This window comes from Osmerus mordax, chromosome 9, assembly GCF_038355195.1.
Source record: "Osmerus mordax isolate fOsmMor3 chromosome 9, fOsmMor3.pri, whole genome shotgun sequence".
NCBI lineage: Eukaryota > Metazoa > Chordata > Actinopteri > Osmeriformes > Osmeridae > Osmerus > Osmerus mordax.
This window is the reverse complement of record NC_090058.1, coordinates 17,453,450-17,471,209: the sequence shown is the minus strand read 5'-3', so window position 1 is coordinate 17,471,209 and position 17,760 is coordinate 17,453,450. Positions and strand designations below refer to the sequence as shown.

Genomic DNA, 17,760 nt, shown 5'->3' with positions numbered 1-17,760 from the left:
CATGCTTCACCTATTTTTCTCTTTTTCTAATTTTCCCTGTGCCTCCCCCTTTTTCCCTTCCCTCCTCCTCTAACCTTGTTTTCAAGGGTCTGCTGAATGCCCCTTATTAAACAGTAGATCATTATGAATGTATTTGTGTGTGTGTGTGTGTGCGTGTGTCTGTGTGTGTGTGTGTGTGCGTGTGTGTGTGTGTGTGTGTGTGTGAATAATGAAGGAGGCTATGAGAACAGTCTCAGGCCAGCATTTGTGGTGACCTCAGCTACTGTTCCAGATTCAGTCTATGCAGCCAAATCCTCCTCTGTCACAGTGTGGCCCGCAGAAAGATCACCGATCCCAGACCTGTAGTTGGGGTCAGAGGGTAACTGGAGAGGCCCAGAGAGCCCTGGGAGTGAAACTAGACTGATCAGGTGTCAAAGAGAGAGAGCTGTGTTGAGGGAAAGATGTAGACCTGAACATACAAATGGACACACTGCAGTGGGGCATAAACAGTGGCTTATAGGAGTCTGTGTGTCATTACAGTTTGTGAAGGCAGCTGAAGAGAGTTTGTGATCCAGTATGTGGGTTTGAGGAGTGTGTGTGAGCTTCAGGAGGAAGAGAGGGAACAGGTGGAAAGAGATCTGTAGGAGATAGAAGGAGGAAAGGGGACAAGGTGACAACACTGGGCCTGATGCCCAAATAACAGGTCTCTTTGCTGGGTCCAGCCCTCCTGCTACCCCCCTGACCAGCCCTGGAGCCGAGGTGTTCTCAGCCAGCCCGTGAGTGACGGTAAGCTACTTACTTCTCCACTCTCTTTCTACATAAATCGAAGCAACTAGTAAAATAATACTTGAATTGAGCAAAAATTAATCTACTGTATAACCTTTTGAGAACACGTTGATCCTTAAAACGAAACTATAGATGACAGGTAAAGACAACTTATGAATTATTTTCTCTAATATCCTAAAGTATGCTTGTTTAAAAGTCACCTTAAAGTCGCTAGATAATTCCACACCACACAGTGCTAGGTAAATCTGCTGGTAGCAGAGAAAGTGGCATACATTTACGAAACCAAAACAGTTTAAGGCTGTGGCTGTAAAAATATGTATTTGCGACAGTAGAGTGGGGCTGTTTCATGTAAGGGTTGTAGCTGGTTCTGCATCAGGTTACAGGTGGCAGGGGTGGGGGTTGGGAGGGCAGGGGGGAGTCAAGTCTCATGTTTTAAACATGTCTAGAAACATAAAACACCTGTGGAGCTGCAGTGTCCATGTCTGTGTGTTTGGCGTGTGTCCGTGTGTGCGTGCATGTGCCTGTGTGCGAACATAATGCCAAAAACAAGATGACACAGCTGTCACAAGTGTTAAATGTTAACTTGTATGCTGAGGAGCCACGCCTGTCCTAGGATTCATCAGGGTCAAGGTCTGTTTGAGAGAGACAGCCAGACCTACAGCCCTTTCGGAGACACCCAGGCAGCCTCAGTCCTGTCTACCCAGAATCTCCCTTAACCGCCCAGCCCAGACCTCCACCTCTCCCCCAGCCCAGCTGAGCTGACTGACCCCCAGCCAGAGCCCCATCGTTGGACACACTCTCAGAATTGAGCAGGACAAGGAAGATTTCCAGTACTGCACAGGATTATATGAAGGTATTGTAATGAGGAAGTGCAAGAGTCAAATAAGCTTGATGCACAGGAATGTGTGTGTTTTTTGAGATGTGTAATTGTTTTAGTCATTTGTCTTCTATTATTTCATCGGACTGAAGGTTTTGTGACAGAACCTTTGGAACAGAAGATATGAGCTGAGGGAATTCCAGAACACAATCTCTTATCTGTCACATACATTTAATATGCCCTCCATTTACTCCACTAGCTTGCTCCTGTTTGTCACAAAAGAACCTGTGTGAATTAATGTCGTCAGAGATTGTGTTCTTGAATGCTCTCAGCCCATATCTTCTGTTACAAAGGTTCTGACACAGTTCTGTCTGTAAAATAATTTTCAATGCATCTTATGCTCTTTGTGTTGTGGTTGTGTTGTCAATGTTGTTCAAAGAATGTATGTACCATTATTTAACAGTGTAAAATGTCTGTTGGTCTATGCATCTGTTTTCAGGAATAGGTAGTGGCCAACATGGACAACAGGATAACTCAGATTTCCCGAGAGGACTTGGAAGATCTTAGAGAAGCTTTCAACAAGATTGGTCAGTGCAACACACACATACACACATGTACTGATGTTGGAACGTTTATGACTAATCACAAAGCCTTCTTCTTAGGCAAAGATGTTTCCTGGTTACCTACAGTGTCAGCGGCTGACACAGCTTGAGCCATGGTTAGGCTTTAGATAACCCTGTTTCTTCTCTCATATTTTCTTCTTCTAATGTAATGTCATGCATTCATTTAGCAGAACATACAATCAAAAAAACATATACAGTATACACACAATTTCATCCCATATGCACACACAATTTCATCCCATCGACCCTTACTTCAAATTGGCTAAATTAATAGATTATTTCACCCTCATTACATTTCTGGGTTTCTATGTACACACGTGCGTGTGTGGTTGTGCACGTGTGTGTTTGCAGACATTGACAACAGTGGACATGTGAGTTACTTTGAGTTGGAGGAGCTGTTTAGAGAAGCCAGCTTCTCTCTGCCTGGATTTAAGATCAGAGAGATAGTAGAGATATTCATCGCTGGAGACACCAACAAAGATGAGAAAATCAGCTTTGAGGAGTTTGTATCGGTAAGAGATACTCACACAAACACACAAACAAATTTTACACCCTTTTGATAGTGATGTCATCATTCTCAGTCAACCTCACAACTGAAACATAAAGAACTTAAAAGATGAAGATGTATTGAAACATTATTTTACATACAGCAGATACTGTAAATGGTTGTTCATGACCTTAGATCATACTGGTTCTGTGGAGGAAAGGGAGATCAGATCACAAGTTTAGTGACAGTTGGGAGAACAGGTGTCTTATGCCCATATCCTTCCAAAACAAGGAAACAAAAACAGTTTAAGGAAGGTGGAAGAATACACATTTTTATATTTCAAACACATACAAACTAAAACACACACACACACACGTACACTCACTATTGTGTGTTAACTGTAGATCTACCAGGAACTAAAGAGTAAACAGTTAAGTGAGACGTTCAGAAAGACCATCACAAGGAGAGATGGCATTTGTTCATTTGGAGGAACGTCCAACATCTCCAGTGAGGGAACCCAGCACTCTTACTCAGGTAATAAGTTCAAGAGGAAGTGAGAGATAAATGATGCGTGCCAGTCTAGCAGACCAGTGAACTCAATACATCAGTATCTTATTCAAATATATATGACAGTGGGATAAAGTGTGTGTGTGTGTATGTTAGATGAGGAGAAGGTGGCGTTTGTTAACTGGATAAACAAGGCTCTGGAGAAGGATGAGGACTGCAAGCATCTGCTCCCCATGAACCCTGACAACGACAGCCTGTTCACCTCCGTCCGCGATGGCATCCTGCTCTGGTAACACACACAGACACACACACACACACATGCACCCCTGTCTGTGCCTCTGTGGGATTATTTGCTGGATAAGAGAGTTTATTGTCTTTTTTCTCCTTCAGTAAGATGGTTAATCTCTCTCAGCCAGACACCATTGACGAAAGAGTCATCAACACCAAGAAGCGGACTACCTTCACCATGACTGTGAGTACATGTTCCTTCACTAGGACTTTGAGTACATACTCACACTTTTTCCTTCGCATTCAAATGTTTTCCTTTCAACCGGCAGGAGAATCTGGTGCTGGCTCTGAACTCAGCATCAGCTATAGGCTGTACTGTTGTGAACATTGATGCTCCTGATCTGATGGCTGGGAAACCTCACTTGGTTCTGGGGCTGCTTTGGCAGATCATCAAGATTGGTTTGTTTGCCGACATTGAAATCAGCAGAAATGAAGGTAAGTGTGCACCTTTAACCTCATATAACCTAGTGTGACCTAGTACAACCTAGTGCAATTTAGTTCAATGTAGTTCAACGTTTCACACAATAAATTATGAGTTATGCAAACCTCATCAATGATCTGGTTTGCATTTCCCAGCTCTGATTGTTCTGCTGGGAGAGGGGGAGGAGATTGACCACCTTCTGTCCATGTCACCTGAGGAGCTACTGCTGCGCTGGGTCAACTATCACCTTGGCAACGCCGGGACTGAGACAATCAAAAACTTCAGTGAGGACATCAAGGTAGGATGCCACACACTCACACATACTACATACATATGCAAACACGTGCCCAAACACACATGCACAAACACACACATTATCACACACAGGTTTAATCACTTGTGTTTCTGTGCTGCAGGATTCCAGGGCCTACTTCCACCTGCTGGATCAGATCTCTCCTAAAGGAGACGGAGATGACGAGATGAAGATTGATATCGACATGACCGGCCTCAATGTGTGTTCATCTCAAATGTTGTGCATGTATCTAAAGAAATGTGTGTGTCTTGGTCAAGACCTGACTGGACTGACCGAGGCTTTCTATGTGGGTGTGTGTGCTTTTGCGTGTGTGTGTGTTTTTGTATTCACAATGTGTGTGTGTGTTTGTCTGCATAGGAGCGAGATTACGAGCACAGGGCTGAGCTGATGTTGCAGCAGGCTGCCAAGTTGGACTGCAGGCAGTTTGTGTCTGCCCAGGATGTTACCGCTGGCAACAGCAAACTCAACATGGCCTTCGTGGCCAACCTGTTCAACATGTACCCTGCCTTGCGAATAACACAGACCAACGGCATTGACACAGCGCTGATAGAGGGTCAGAATCACACACACACACTCACGCAAACAAACAGACAGATAATAGTCACCTCCCACGTTTGCTGCTACACATCCGCTATTGTCACTTTACTTTCCCAGACACTGTGAATGACACATGAATGTGACACTGACATATTCTGACACAATTTTTGTACCTCTTGCACTGTACCAGCTGTTCACACTGTGGCTCTGCTAATTGCATGTTTGCACATTTGTCCGTTAATGTGTTATGTATATATAGACCGGTATGTTAAAAAAGTGTGTTAATTTATGTTAAATCTTGTATTAACTTTTTGTTTTAGTGTTATATGTAGCAGGGAATTTCAAGAGACAATAATTGTAATGCCCAGAGAAACCTTGTGTGATCTGTGCAAAAGGTCAATAAAACACTTTGATTAACTTTGACACAGAATAGATGATTTGCTTTACAAGGTATTCTCATAAATCTATAATTCCTCAAAATGAAGAGTGTCTGGCTGATGGTATGGTGTTCTTATAGGAGAGTCCAGAGAGGAGAGAACATTCCGGAACTGGATGAACTCACTGGGAGTTTCTCCACATGTTAACCACCTTTACTGGTAATCTGTCTGTCTGTCTGTCTGGCTGTTTATCTTGCTGACTGACTATTCCTATGATGCAGGTTATGTTGATGTTAATGCATGTTCACAATTGTATGTGCTTAAATGTGTGTGTTGCAGTGACCTGTGTGATGCACTGGTGATTCTGCAGCTTTATGAGAAAGTGAATGTTCCTGTGGACTGGAAGAAAGTCAACAAACCCCCATACCCTGCCCTTGGAACTAACATGAAGAAGGTAAATACACACACACCCTCACTCATGTACACTCACACATACACACAGACAGTGCTTAATTTGTAAAGTGGGAGGTCCCGGAGCGCAGAGGGGGGGTGGATCCGGCGACTCAAAACGGGGGTTGGAGGTAACGGAACCCCCCCAAAATTGCACTGGCTACGTACAGGCATGCAAACAGGTCAGGGTTAAGGAGAGAACGATGCGGTGAATCCCCGAGGGTCGGGGTCTTGCACTGACCAAGAAAAATTCTAAAATTTTAAAGTTAAACGCATCAATCTAGTGCATTTTGAGAACAAAATTAAGAGGCTAGATCAATGTTTAAAACCTTTCCCCACTCTGCCCCTGATTGGCTGTGAGGTTTAGGCATTAGGAGTGACGATTGGGTCCAGAGCCAGTTGTAAAGTAGTGAAGCACGGGTAAAGTGCTGTGTTGGCCAAGGCCACGACCCCCAATGTTTACAGTAAACAGGGCAATGTTTATTTTAATTTCAGAACATGCACTGCATGGGTGAGAAATGTAAAAAAAAAAATACATTAACATTTAGCAGACGCTCTTATCCAGAGCGACTTACAGTAAGTACAGGGACATTCCCCCGAGGCAAGTAGGGGTCAAGTGCCTTGCCCAAGGACACAACGTCATTTTGCACGGCCGGGAAGCGAACCAACAACCTTCTGATTAGTAGCCCGACTCCCTAACTGCTCAGCCATCTGACACCTTAAAAATACACTGCAACAATCGTTTTTACAAGCAGCAATTATCCAAACGAAACGAGGCTAACAGCTAGCCTACTCAACCAGAACAAGCGCAAGTGTCACTTGAAGTGCCTCCCCTCTGTCTTAAGCTGAAAATTCACCTCAAAACGCATCGAAAATGCAAACACAAGATTTTTGTGGAACTGCAATGGGGAATAAAGACTAACAACATTTACATTTAGTCATTTAGCAGACGCTCTTATCCAGAGCGACTTACAGTAAGTACAGGGACATTCCCCCGAGGCAAGTAGGGTGAAGTGCCTTGCCCAATGACACAACGTCAGTTGCATGACCGGGAATCGAACTGGCAACCTTCGGATTACTAGCCCGACTCCCTCACCGCTCAGCCAACTGACTCCCTAGACAGATAACAACATTGAACACTACACAAACAGTAATTATTATTTTCATTTAGGTGAATAATTGTTCTTAGTGACACAGGAGGTACCGGATCCAATAAAAAAGGTTCCCGATCCAATGTCGGAGGTGCCGGAACATGTTCCGGCGTGTTCCGGCTCAAATTAAGCCCTGCACACAGACACTAAGACTCACACTATGTGCTATTATTCGTGACAATAATGTATGCAGATGCTTTTATCCAAAGCGACATACAGTACAGGGGGGATTTGAACATGTCCAGGTCAAGTGCTCCAATCACTGAGCTATATTCTCCCTATGTTCTAAATTACATTTTTTGGGGTGTTTCGGACCCAGTTGGAGAACTGTAATTATGCTGTGGATCTGGGTCGCGGGAAGGCCCGTTTTTCCCTTGTGGGCATTGGAGGAGAAAATCTAAATGAGGGAAGCCCCATGCACACCCTTGCTCTGGTGTGGCAGCTCATGAGAAGGTATAGCACAAAACACAGATCTCACATTATCTGTTTGTTCCTCTCTATGTACAGTATACACCTAAATGTGTTGCTCTCTCTCTCCTTCTCTCCTCTCTCTCTCTCTCTCTCTCTCTCTCTCTCTCTCTCTCTCTCTCTCTCTCTCTCTCTCTCCACTCTTCCTCTTTCTCTCTCTCTCTCTCTCTCTCTCTGTCTTCCTCTCTGACTCTGTCTCTGTCCGACTCGGACTCACTGTTTCTCTTTCTGTCTCTCTTCTACTCTCCTCTTTTCTCCTCTCCCCTCATCTTCTCCCTCTCCTCTCCTCTATCAGGTACACAGTGCAGGTGTTGTCAGACTTGGGGGATGGAGAAAAGGTTGGAGACCAGGTCATCCTTGGCTGGGTCAACTCCACCCTCACTGAAGGACGCAAGGACACTCAAATTAGCAGCTTTAAGGTGTGGGCATATGTGTCTTGATATACTGTATGCATGTGTATGTACAGAATGTATGTGTGATAATATATATATATGTATGTGCAGTGTGCGTTTGCGTGTGCCTGTTGCGGTAAACCCATTTCCTGTCCCCTGCAGGACAAGAGAATCAGTACCAGTCTGCCAGTGCTGGACCTGATTGACACCATCGCTGCAAACGCCGTCAAGCAGGAGATGGTGAATAGAGGAGAGAATGGAGAGCTGAGCAATGACGATAAACTCAACAATGCCAAGTAAACAAACTTTTACCTTTTAATCTCTGACCCTGAACACTAACTCAGATACAGACCACTTAAACTAGTTAGATTTTGCCGTTAACCTTAAACTTAAACTCCCTTTCCTTTAAACCTTGTTCCCTCTCTCTCTCTCTCTCTCTCTCTCTCTCTCTCTCTCTCTCTCTCTCTCTCTCTCTCTCTGTCTCTCTGTCTCCCTCTCTCTCCCTTCCTCCCACCCCCAGGTATGCAATCTCTGTGGCCCGTAAGATTGGGGCACGTGTTTACGCCCTGCCTGAAGACCTGGTGGAGGTGAAACCTAAGATGGTATTGACGGTGTTTGCCTGCCTCATGGGGCGTGGCCTAAAGAAGGCAGACCGCTAAACCACTTGCACTGACTCACTGGCAGCCCCACCCTAGCCACTCAGGCCTATCTATCTGAAACTTCTCTTTTAGTAATAAAAAACATGTGACTTAAGTCTAAAGGTTGAATTTTTTTAATTTTAAAGGTTAGGTCTACTTTATGACTGAGCACTTTTTCTCTCTCCACCCTCCATCTTTATTGGCTCTCTGTCTTTCTTCATTATCTCTTTCTATCTCTTTCTTTCTGTCTTCTTTTCTCTCTTACTTTGTTTACCTATTAACTATGTATACAGTACATATGTGATTATGTCCATGTATGATCAATAATTAAAAAAGCTGTTAAATGTATAAATATTCCATGCAGAAATGTTGCACCTTCCTCCAAATGTCACCGACAGGCTATTTGCTAAATGTGCGCACACATCTGCTCTAACAGTAACATTCCAGTAACTAGATGTTATGTATCACCTATATTATTAAACTGATTCACCCAAAAAATGAATTTCTGCATTGCCATTATTTCTTGCAGTTGCTCAGTAACAGTGTTAATTGAGAATATACTTTTACATTTACATTACGTTTAGTCATTTAGCAGACGCTCTTATCCAGAGCGACTTACAGTAAATACAGGGACATTCCCCCGAGGCAAGTAGGGTGAAGTGCCTTGCCCAAGGACACAACGTCAGTTGGCATGACCGGGAATCAAACTGGCAACCTTTGGATTACTAGCCCGACTCCCTCACCGCTCAGCCAACTGACTTTTGTCACTAGTGATGTGATAACCTTGTGAGAATGTGGGATCAAATAAGGGACAAATATATTTGATATGAGTGAAAGGGTTTATCATCCATAGAAATATTTTTTGCATCTGTAAAAAAAGTTTGGTATCTATGGAAATATTGTGTGCATGTGTCAAAACGTTTTGCCTATGCAAAATATTTTTGGCCAAAACTTTTTAACAGATGAAAAACTTTTCTATAGATGCAAAATTGTTTCCCACGTGCCTAATATAATTGCCCCTTTTCTGATCCCATATGAGAATAACTATCTTAACATCTTGACCGCTAGAGGACGCCTTTTGTCTTGCGGGTGCGGATGAAGATTGAACCTGGGACTTCACCATACCTAAACAACGTCACTTTGGAGCGAAAGTTTTCGAAAGACAGGAGCTTAACATTTCTCAACACTGTTTGGCAGCACTGATTTATTTGAATAACGTGGTGTTATTGTCCTGCTTTCCTCAACATCCCTGGTGTAATGATGGAGGGTTTGGAAATGTCTGCTATGATACCTGCTCTTCAAGAGCTTGCGAGGTGAGTCTTAAGCCTCGATAGCCCAAAGATAGCTAAGCTAACCGGGTTCGCATCTACAGCACGGTCATAACAATACAATAACAATTTATACAAACTAAATGATCCTCTAGCAAACCAAGCAGTGGGAAATCCTACACGTTGTTGTAAATACAATAAATAGTGTGTGATACTTTGCAGTGCCAACGCAGCGGACTACAATATGGTCGTCCAGAAACCACGGCAAATACTGTGTCAGTTTATAGACAGGATACTGACAGACGTTAACGTCGGTAAGTGAACAGTCACGTTTTATGTCCTGGAAATTGGAACACAGTATTGCATTGTAATTGAGTCGAATTCAAACGGTGTGTGTATTCATTGCAGTGGCCTTGGAGTTAAGTAAGAAGTCCAGCTCGGAGCCGGCGTGTGTAATGCTGCTAGACTTCGTACAGCACATTATAAAGTCTTCTTCCCTGATGTTCGTTAACCCTGCCTGTCATCCTGTTCATTATAAGGACTCTGAGAAGAGCAGTGTCGGTAAAGAACCCGCCTGACAGACATGATAGAAAGAGTTAATGTAGTCATGGATACATAGTCAATTTATATTCTGTATAATGTCCCACCTGTCTGTCTACATCTCCAACAACTCTCCTTTCTCCATTCTGCTCTCTGTCCCACACTTTTGTTGTCCATATCCTCTCCACTTTATATTTTCCCTCCTCGTTCCCCATCCCTCTACTCCTCTCCATTCCTCTCTCCATCTCTTTCTCATCTTCACTCGTCTCTCTCCTTTTCCCCTCTCTCCCTCGCTCCTCTCCATTCTTTTACTCCTCTTCATTCCTTTTTCTCTTTCCTCTTCTCTCCATTTCCTCTGTCCTGTTCTCTCTCCTCTCCATCCTCCTCGTTCTGCTCCCCTTCTCTCTCCATCGTCTATCCCACCCCTCTCCTTTTCTCCCCTCCTCTCCATTTCCCCTCTACTTCTCTCTCCTCTCCATCCTCCTCTTTTTGCTTCTCTCCATCTCTCTCCTCTCTCCATCCTCTATCCCTCTTTCCTCTCCTCTTCACCTCCTCTCCTCTGTTTTCTCTTCTACTCCAGAATTCAGCAGGTGGGTTGTCAGCAGACTCCTGAGAGTGGCGGCAGCCCCAGACTGTAATATCATCCATGGACGCATCACCGCTGTGCTCTGCTCCCTACTGCACACGCTCCGAACCCGAGCCCCAATCACCTTCAGCTCCCTCGCACAGGAGCTGCTGGGATTGGCCCAGGACCTTGGCAACATTCTCACCACACACAGACTCACAGCTGGGAAACACGCACCTCTCTCCGGAACACACACACACACCTTGTGGCCTGCGACGCTACAGCGCTTCTCCGTGTCTCCTCATGACGCCTCTGCCTACCTCACCCCCTCGCCTCTCCTCCTCTCGGGCCCCGCTGCCATGGAGACCCTGGTTGCCGTGACACTAGACGTTCTGACCGACATCCTGAGGGGTGTCACGTCTCATCGTGACGTGGGCGTGGCTTGGGACACCGCTTGCTCTGTCCTGGCCAATGGCACGGTCAGGCTGAGGAGGGTCACCATGGTGATGCTGAGGACTTTGGTGGAGCTTGGGGGATTTCCCAAGAGGCGGGGCCAGGAGTTCTTTACAGCCTTCCTTTATGTGCTGCACACACACTTCCACAAACTCTCACACCCACCAGTAGAACAGCAACCCTATGGTGGAGAACTTTTCAAATTGACAAGCTGCATTTTCAGACCTGTAGAGGGCTTCCACAAACTCGACCCCGCATACACAGTCCCCTGCTTTGAGCGTGCTCACCTGGCTCTACTGTTGGAGCAAGTGTGTGTGTTAGGGGGGAAGAGGGTGGGGCTCGGTGCCGAGATCAGCCAATCGCTGTGTCTGCTCTTCGATTTCCTGCTCTCTGTCGCCCCTGGTTACGAGAGCGCCCCGGCCCTGAGGAGACAGAGGTGTGTGGAAGTCTGCAGATCTCTCACACAAAGTATCGGCACAGAGACACAGGCTGAGGTAAGTACACACACACATACACTTTGTGTCACTCACACACCGCATGTCTAGGCGTTTCACACCCGCTCCTGCGTGTTGCAGTGCGTTGAGGGGTTTCTCCACGCCGCCCTGAAATCCAAGGTTGCCATTGTAACGCCGGAGGGGGAGGAGGGGGAGACCGTTGCCAAGAGACCCAGGATCTCCAAAACCCCCCAGATGTAGGTTACCTGTCTGCACGTTTACCACAGGTCAAAGGTCAGATGATCATGCTAAAAGTTTTCACGGTGTAAACTGTGACTGTAGCATCGTTTCAGGTTCAGCGTCATGTGTCTTCTCACCCCTTCGTTTTATGCAGACCTAATTCAGAGTGTGTGTTTCCAGAGAGGTGGACATGTGTGTGCGGAGCAACGTGTGGGCAGCTGTCAGCAGCAGACTGCAGGAGCTGCTGACCTCTCTGGACCCTGACCTTGATCCTGACATTGACCCTGACCCCCAGACCACCCTCACCACCCTGAAGGGCCTAGGACTCATTCTACACCTTGCAGGCCTCTGCTACTCTCCCACCAGGTCTCTCTCTCTCACACACACACACACACACTCTTTTACAACAGACACACACTATGGTTGGATGATAGGAGCACATTTTCCTATTGACAGCCGTCACTGCTTCAATTGGTGGTAGTGGTATAACTGAGCACAGTTGATCCGTGATGTGTACGGATCCCTGGAAATCCCTAAATCGGATCCCTGGAATTCCCCAAATCTTGTGCGAATTATCTCCGACCACTTACTTACCTAGGACTTAAGTGTGCATGTTATTGTGGATCTGCTGATAGAACAACAAGCAAGTGTTTTGTGTGAAGGAGGCATGTTGAATCCCGACGAATCAATCCAGGATGCTTGCGATAATAATATTTAACCCTTGTGCTGCCTTTGGGTCACATGACCCAAAGCTTCACAACGAACCATCGTTGTGTTTACCCAATTTTACCCAATACAAAAACAAATAAATAGCATTTTCTTTTAACCTTCGCAATGTGGGGGTCTGAGACAGCCCGACGGTTAAAAGAAAATTCCTCACTATGCGGTAAAGTTGTCGCAATACGACGGTGGATCACAATGACTGATGGGTCAGAATGACCCGAAGATAACACAAGGGTTAAGATTATAATATACAGAGGTATTAACGCATTGACAGTGATGGGTAGCGGAGGACTGTAAGAACTTGAAAACCTCCTGCATCATTTAAGTCTCAATAAATGGAAAGCAAAGTCAAATTTGTCTCCTTTTTTGCTGATCCGAAAACTTATCTGATCAGTTACTCAAAACCGTGTTTCGATTTGCAAAAGAACATACGTATACAAAATATCATATATTACCATTTAAATATCCAAAACAAAGGACTTTAAATCTGCAATATACCGGCGAGAAAAATACACCGCAATGGTTTCAGCCAAATTACCAGTGTCCTCGTCAGACTGCCCAACCCTAACACCTACCCACACACACACACATTCTCTCGTGTAATCCCACCCTCCCCCCCACACGCACACTCTTCATAGGATACCAGCAACTTTTCACTTACTGTACCTATTCTCCTCTCCTGCTGTCCTGCTGTGTTCCCCCCCCAGCCCCTCTCCCCTCCTCTGGGTGTCAGCTGACACTCTGGACCAGACCCTGCAGACCTGCCAGTCCATCTTGACAGCCATGAGGACTGGTTCCCCTCACATGCAGCCTGCCTTCCAGCTCATAGTCCGGGTCTTGGATTCCATCCTCTATCTTACCAGTAAGAGGAAAGCACACATACACACATATACATTCACACACACGCGTACATTCGCGCACACTTTATCTCTCTATCCCTCTTCTCTGTTTCTCTCACTATTGCCCTTCTCTCTCTCCCTTCTCTCTCTCCCTTCTCTCTCTCTCTCTCTCTCTCTTTCTCTCTCTCTCTCTCTCTCTCTCTCTCTCTCTCTCTCTCTCTCTCTCTCTTTCCCCCCCCCCCCCCCCAGTGAACACCCCAGAGAAGGAGTGCCTGCAGCAGAGTGTGTGTGCACTGCTGTCCCTCCCCTGGGTGTGGGAGCAAGCGTCTTCCCCGGCCTATCAGAGCGCAGCATTCCCCTCTAGTCTTCCCAGTCTGGCTCAAAACCTGGCCTCCTGCTTTTGTAAGTCCTCATCACAAAGATACCAGCTCTCTTTCTAGAGATACCAGTTTTGTTTATAGAGATAAGATCTGTTTCTAGATATACCAGCTTTGCTGTTAGAGATAACAGCTCTGTTTCTAGATGCTGCTAGAGATACTAGCTGCGCTGCTAGAGATACAAGCGCTGGTTCTAGAGATACAAGCGCTGGTGCTAGAGATACCAGATATGTTGCTAGAGACATCAGCTCTGTTGTTAGATATACCAGCTGTTGCTATAGAAGTGTGTGTGCGTGCAGCCCCACAGGTCCACGCAGAGTGCGTGTTCCTGCTAGCGCTGCTGCGGAGAGGCGTGTGTGAGACGTGGCGCGTGTGTGTGTTCTCGCGGGCGTTGCAGAGTGAACATGAGGGTGTGAGAGCTGGGGCCGCCAGAGCCTTCCCTCTCCTACTGCATCACCTGGAAGCCCGTCACCAACACCTCATACACAGCACCCTGCTGTGAGTGAACACACACACACCTCATACACACCACCCTGCTGTGAGTGGACACACACACACCTCAAATACCCTATCCTGCTGTGAGTGGACACACACCCATGTATACACCCACACATACACACAGTTACTGTATACACACAAACACACTATTTAACAGATACGGTAGTTGTATATAGAGATGTACACTCACACATACACAAATATACATACACGTACAGTACATGCACAGAATACTAAAGGCCGATGAGGATGATTAAATGATGTAAACATTTTGTAAACAAACATGCTTGTTTCTAGGAAGACACTTGACGACAGCTCTAACCTGGTGAAGGCGGAGCTCGCGAGGATAGCCGGTCAACTGACCTGTGTCCAATCAGGGAGTTCCCAGCTCACTGTCATTCACACGGAACTCTTAACACTACCTACAATCCTCTGCTCCGGCCTCAGTTTGTCTACGGAGCATGCTGGGAAAACAGTGACCCTGAAAGCCGATGTCATCAGACCCCTCCTGCCTTTGCTCCACCCTCAGACACACTGCAGCGTCAAACAGGGTGTGTGTGTGTTCCATTTTCCATTTATTCATTTAGCAGATGCTTTTATCCAAAACGACTTCCAAGAGAGAGCTTTACAAAAGTGCATAGGTCAATGATCATAAACAACGAGATAGCCCCAAAAACATTTGGGGCTATCTCGTAGTCCCAAATGGAGCCCCTTCTAAGGAGCGCTTCAACAGAGTGCTCCTAAGAAGCCCTTAGCGCTGGAAACGCGGCCATTGTGGGTAGCCAAAACATGAATCATACATTGCAACAGGCAACAAGTCCCTAAATAAGAGTCATTGTTTTCCTGGAGGAAACTAACATCAGGTCCAGCAAATCATTCCTAAGTACCGTTGTACTCCCGGAACAAGTGCGTCTTGGGCCTTTTTTTGAAGGTGGGGAGACAGTCAGTGTCTCTGATGGAGGTGGGGAGGTGATTCCACCATTGGGGGGCCAGACAGGAGAAGAGCTTGGGTTGGGAGCGGGCGCTCTTGAGAGGTGGGACCACCAGACGGTTGTCTGAAGAAGACCGTAGGTGACGGGTGGGGGTGTAAGGCTGGAGAGAGACTTGATGTAGTCGGGTGCAGTCCCGTTCACCGCTCGGAAGGTCAGTACCATGGTCTTGAATCTGATACGGGCTGTGATGGGAAGCCAGTGGAGGGAGATGAGGAGCGGGGTAACATGGGAGCGTCTGGGTAGATTGAAGACCAGGCGGGCTGGTGAGGGAGAGCTATTCATCCATGGTAACCAGAGGTTCCTGGCAGAGGATGAAGGGGTCACCGTCGCAGATCCCAGGGTGATTGAGAGATCGTGGGAGATGGAGGGTTTGGCTGGGATGATGAGAAGTTCTGTTTTGGCGAGGTTCAGCTGGAGGTGGTGCTTGGTCATCCAGGCGGAGATGGCTGTAAGGCAGGCCTCAAAAAGTCTGCCTTGTTCACAGCAGACTGGCAGTTCCAGAGCCCTATAGAAAGAGAGAGGGCAGGTGGAGGAGATCTGGATAGGTAGTGAAGGTTAGAAGTGGACCGTAAATACTTTGTGACATATCTACGCCTGCAAGTGGTGTAATGAACGGGAATGCTGAAGAAACACATGCTAGCTATGAATATGTTCTAGGTAGAATAGAATACAGATAGGGTGATACTTATCAGAAGAGGTGATCCGGCCTCGTTGGCCATCCTCAGTGGACTCCCGCAGGTAGACTCCCTGTCTTTGTTCGACCGAGTCTTCGTGCGCCGAGGCTGCCACTGCAGTACTAGCTAGCTAAATATTAAATAATAAATGTTCCAGTAGTTTTGTGGAAGTTGTGTGTATGGAAATTTTTTGGTTATTCTCTAGTTATTTTCTGATCACGTACATTCTGCGCCCTTCTTAAATTATGTATTTATATGTCATTCTTTTTCAATCTTTATATACATATGTTTTTTTTTATGTATTATTTCAGTAATGTGCAATACTGGTTTTGTGTGTATGTTGTAACGTGTGTTGGTCTGTGTCCTAGCTTTTGTGGAAGCGCTGCCACACCTCTGTCAGCATGTGAACCTAGGGGGCGGAGACAGCGACTCGCAGGCTGTCCTGTGCGCCCTGATTGGTCTGATGGAGGATCCAGAGCCAAAGATCAGAACACTCTTCAGCCAATCAGTGCGCTTCTTACTGGCCGATGCATCCTCAAATCCTGACCAGGGTCTCCTCAGTGAGGTAAGTTATGTCTGACCGTGAGGACGCCATGACAGTTTTCCAGGACACTTCTGAAAGGTGATCTCTCAGCTGATTGGCTGTGTCTGTGTGGCTGCTTCTCCACTCAGCTCCTGGTGTGTCGCCTAAAGGAGGCGTTCACAAACGCTAAGCTTAACAGAGATGATGAGCTACGCAGCACTCTCATCCTCACCACCGGAGAGATTGGCAGGTAGTATCCACACACGGGCAGAAGTAGGGGACTGTTTTTGATTTGACATGATTTTCACTTTTTTTCTCCCCCCTCCTTCTGTTTTTCCCTTCTCTTCCTCCCCCTCCCCCCCCATTTTCTCTTTCCTACTCTTCCTCCCTATTTCTCCTTTCTTCTCTCCTCCATGCCTTTCCTCCTTCCCTCTTTCACTTTCTCCCCTATTCTCTCTCTCTTTTTCTCTCCCTCCCTCCCTTCCTCACTCTCCCCTCCATTCCCTTTCTCTCACTTTCCTTCCCTACTTCCTGCCTCCCTTTCCCCTCCTCCACTCTCTCCCTCCCCCAGGGCAGCTCAGGGTAGCTTGGTGTCCTTCTCCCTGTTGAGGCTACTCCACTGTCTGCTGTCCAAGTCCTCCCCCGTGTCTGTAGCTGCCTACACCCAGATCCGGGCCCTGGCCACAGCCAAGAGCCTCAAACTGCAGACGCTCTTCAGCCAGTACAAGAACCCTGTCTGCCAGGTCGAAAAAAAAACAGAATCCTCAGAGGACCTTTTCCTCATAGCAAATTAGCAAATGTATAGAAACTAATCCAGAGTCACTACTAGAAGACTCTGCATTTTGCCCAATTCAACCAGTTCAAAGGCTAACTAGTACAGTAACTCCATTCAAACAAAGCCAATCAACCAGTACGTACAAAGCCAGGTTAACCATAGCACGCTAACCCAGTATAACCAGTACAGACTTATCATAGCATGCTAACCAAGTCTAACAAGTGCATACTAGCCAAAGGTTAACAACAACACATGGTCATCTCTGGTCATCATTGAGAATTCATAGAGAGACTTTCTGATGTGGTGCTCCTGCCGCTGTCTGAACGCACAGTGGCAGTCTGAAAGATAACACTGGTTTGTTGTTCTCTCTCACTCTAGTTCCTGGTTGAGTCGCTGCACTCACGTCATGTGACTGCCTTGAGGAACACTCCAGAACAGAGCAGCGAGTCAGCCAATCAGAGAGAGCTAGCTCTGGACATCCTGTCTCAAGTTGCACATGCCTTCGACTTCCCAGACCTGCACCGCTTCCTCACGGTACACACACACACATGCTAAGACACTAACGTACACACACATCCGCTGTAGATTACACACACACTTGTTATCACAAAAACACATTATATTC

General features: G+C 46.3%; 2 protein-coding genes across 2 annotated transcripts in view; both read left to right on the top strand.

The window, feature by feature from the left end:
- Positions 1-470: 470 nt before the first annotated feature.
- LOC136948745 (plastin-1-like) lies at positions 471-8,736 on the top strand. Its single transcript, XM_067242748.1, has 17 exons — positions 471-765; positions 1,379-1,618; positions 2,082-2,169; positions 2,557-2,717; positions 3,097-3,226; positions 3,356-3,488; positions 3,590-3,671; positions 3,757-3,922; positions 4,064-4,206; positions 4,325-4,420; positions 4,579-4,774; positions 5,276-5,354; positions 5,475-5,589; positions 7,056-7,189; positions 7,500-7,623; positions 7,759-7,892; positions 8,117-8,736. The coding sequence occupies exons 3-17, from the start codon at positions 2,100-2,102 to the stop codon at positions 8,253-8,255; spliced, it is 1,902 nt and encodes a 633-aa protein (XP_067098849.1). The 5' UTR covers positions 471-765; positions 1,379-1,618; positions 2,082-2,099; the 3' UTR covers positions 8,256-8,736.
- A 732-nt stretch (positions 8,737-9,468) lies between these two features.
- The window catches only part of atr (ATR serine/threonine kinase), a 29,805-nt gene continuing 21,513 nt past the window's right edge, over positions 9,469-17,760 (top strand). The window contains exons 1-14 of the mRNA XM_067242710.1: positions 9,469-9,547; positions 9,725-9,816; positions 9,911-10,063; positions 10,623-11,554; positions 11,636-11,751; positions 11,915-12,100; positions 13,165-13,319; positions 13,546-13,698; positions 13,973-14,171; positions 14,469-14,722; positions 16,206-16,402; positions 16,510-16,610; positions 16,932-17,103; positions 17,514-17,669. Coding sequence (XP_067098811.1) covers positions 9,492-9,547; positions 9,725-9,816; positions 9,911-10,063; positions 10,623-11,554; positions 11,636-11,751; positions 11,915-12,100; positions 13,165-13,319; positions 13,546-13,698; positions 13,973-14,171; positions 14,469-14,722; positions 16,206-16,402; positions 16,510-16,610; positions 16,932-17,103; positions 17,514-17,669 — 2,922 coding nt within the window. The 5' untranslated portion in view covers positions 9,469-9,491. The remainder of the gene's footprint in view (positions 9,548-9,724; positions 9,817-9,910; positions 10,064-10,622; positions 11,555-11,635; positions 11,752-11,914; positions 12,101-13,164; positions 13,320-13,545; positions 13,699-13,972; positions 14,172-14,468; positions 14,723-16,205; positions 16,403-16,509; positions 16,611-16,931; positions 17,104-17,513; positions 17,670-17,760) is intronic.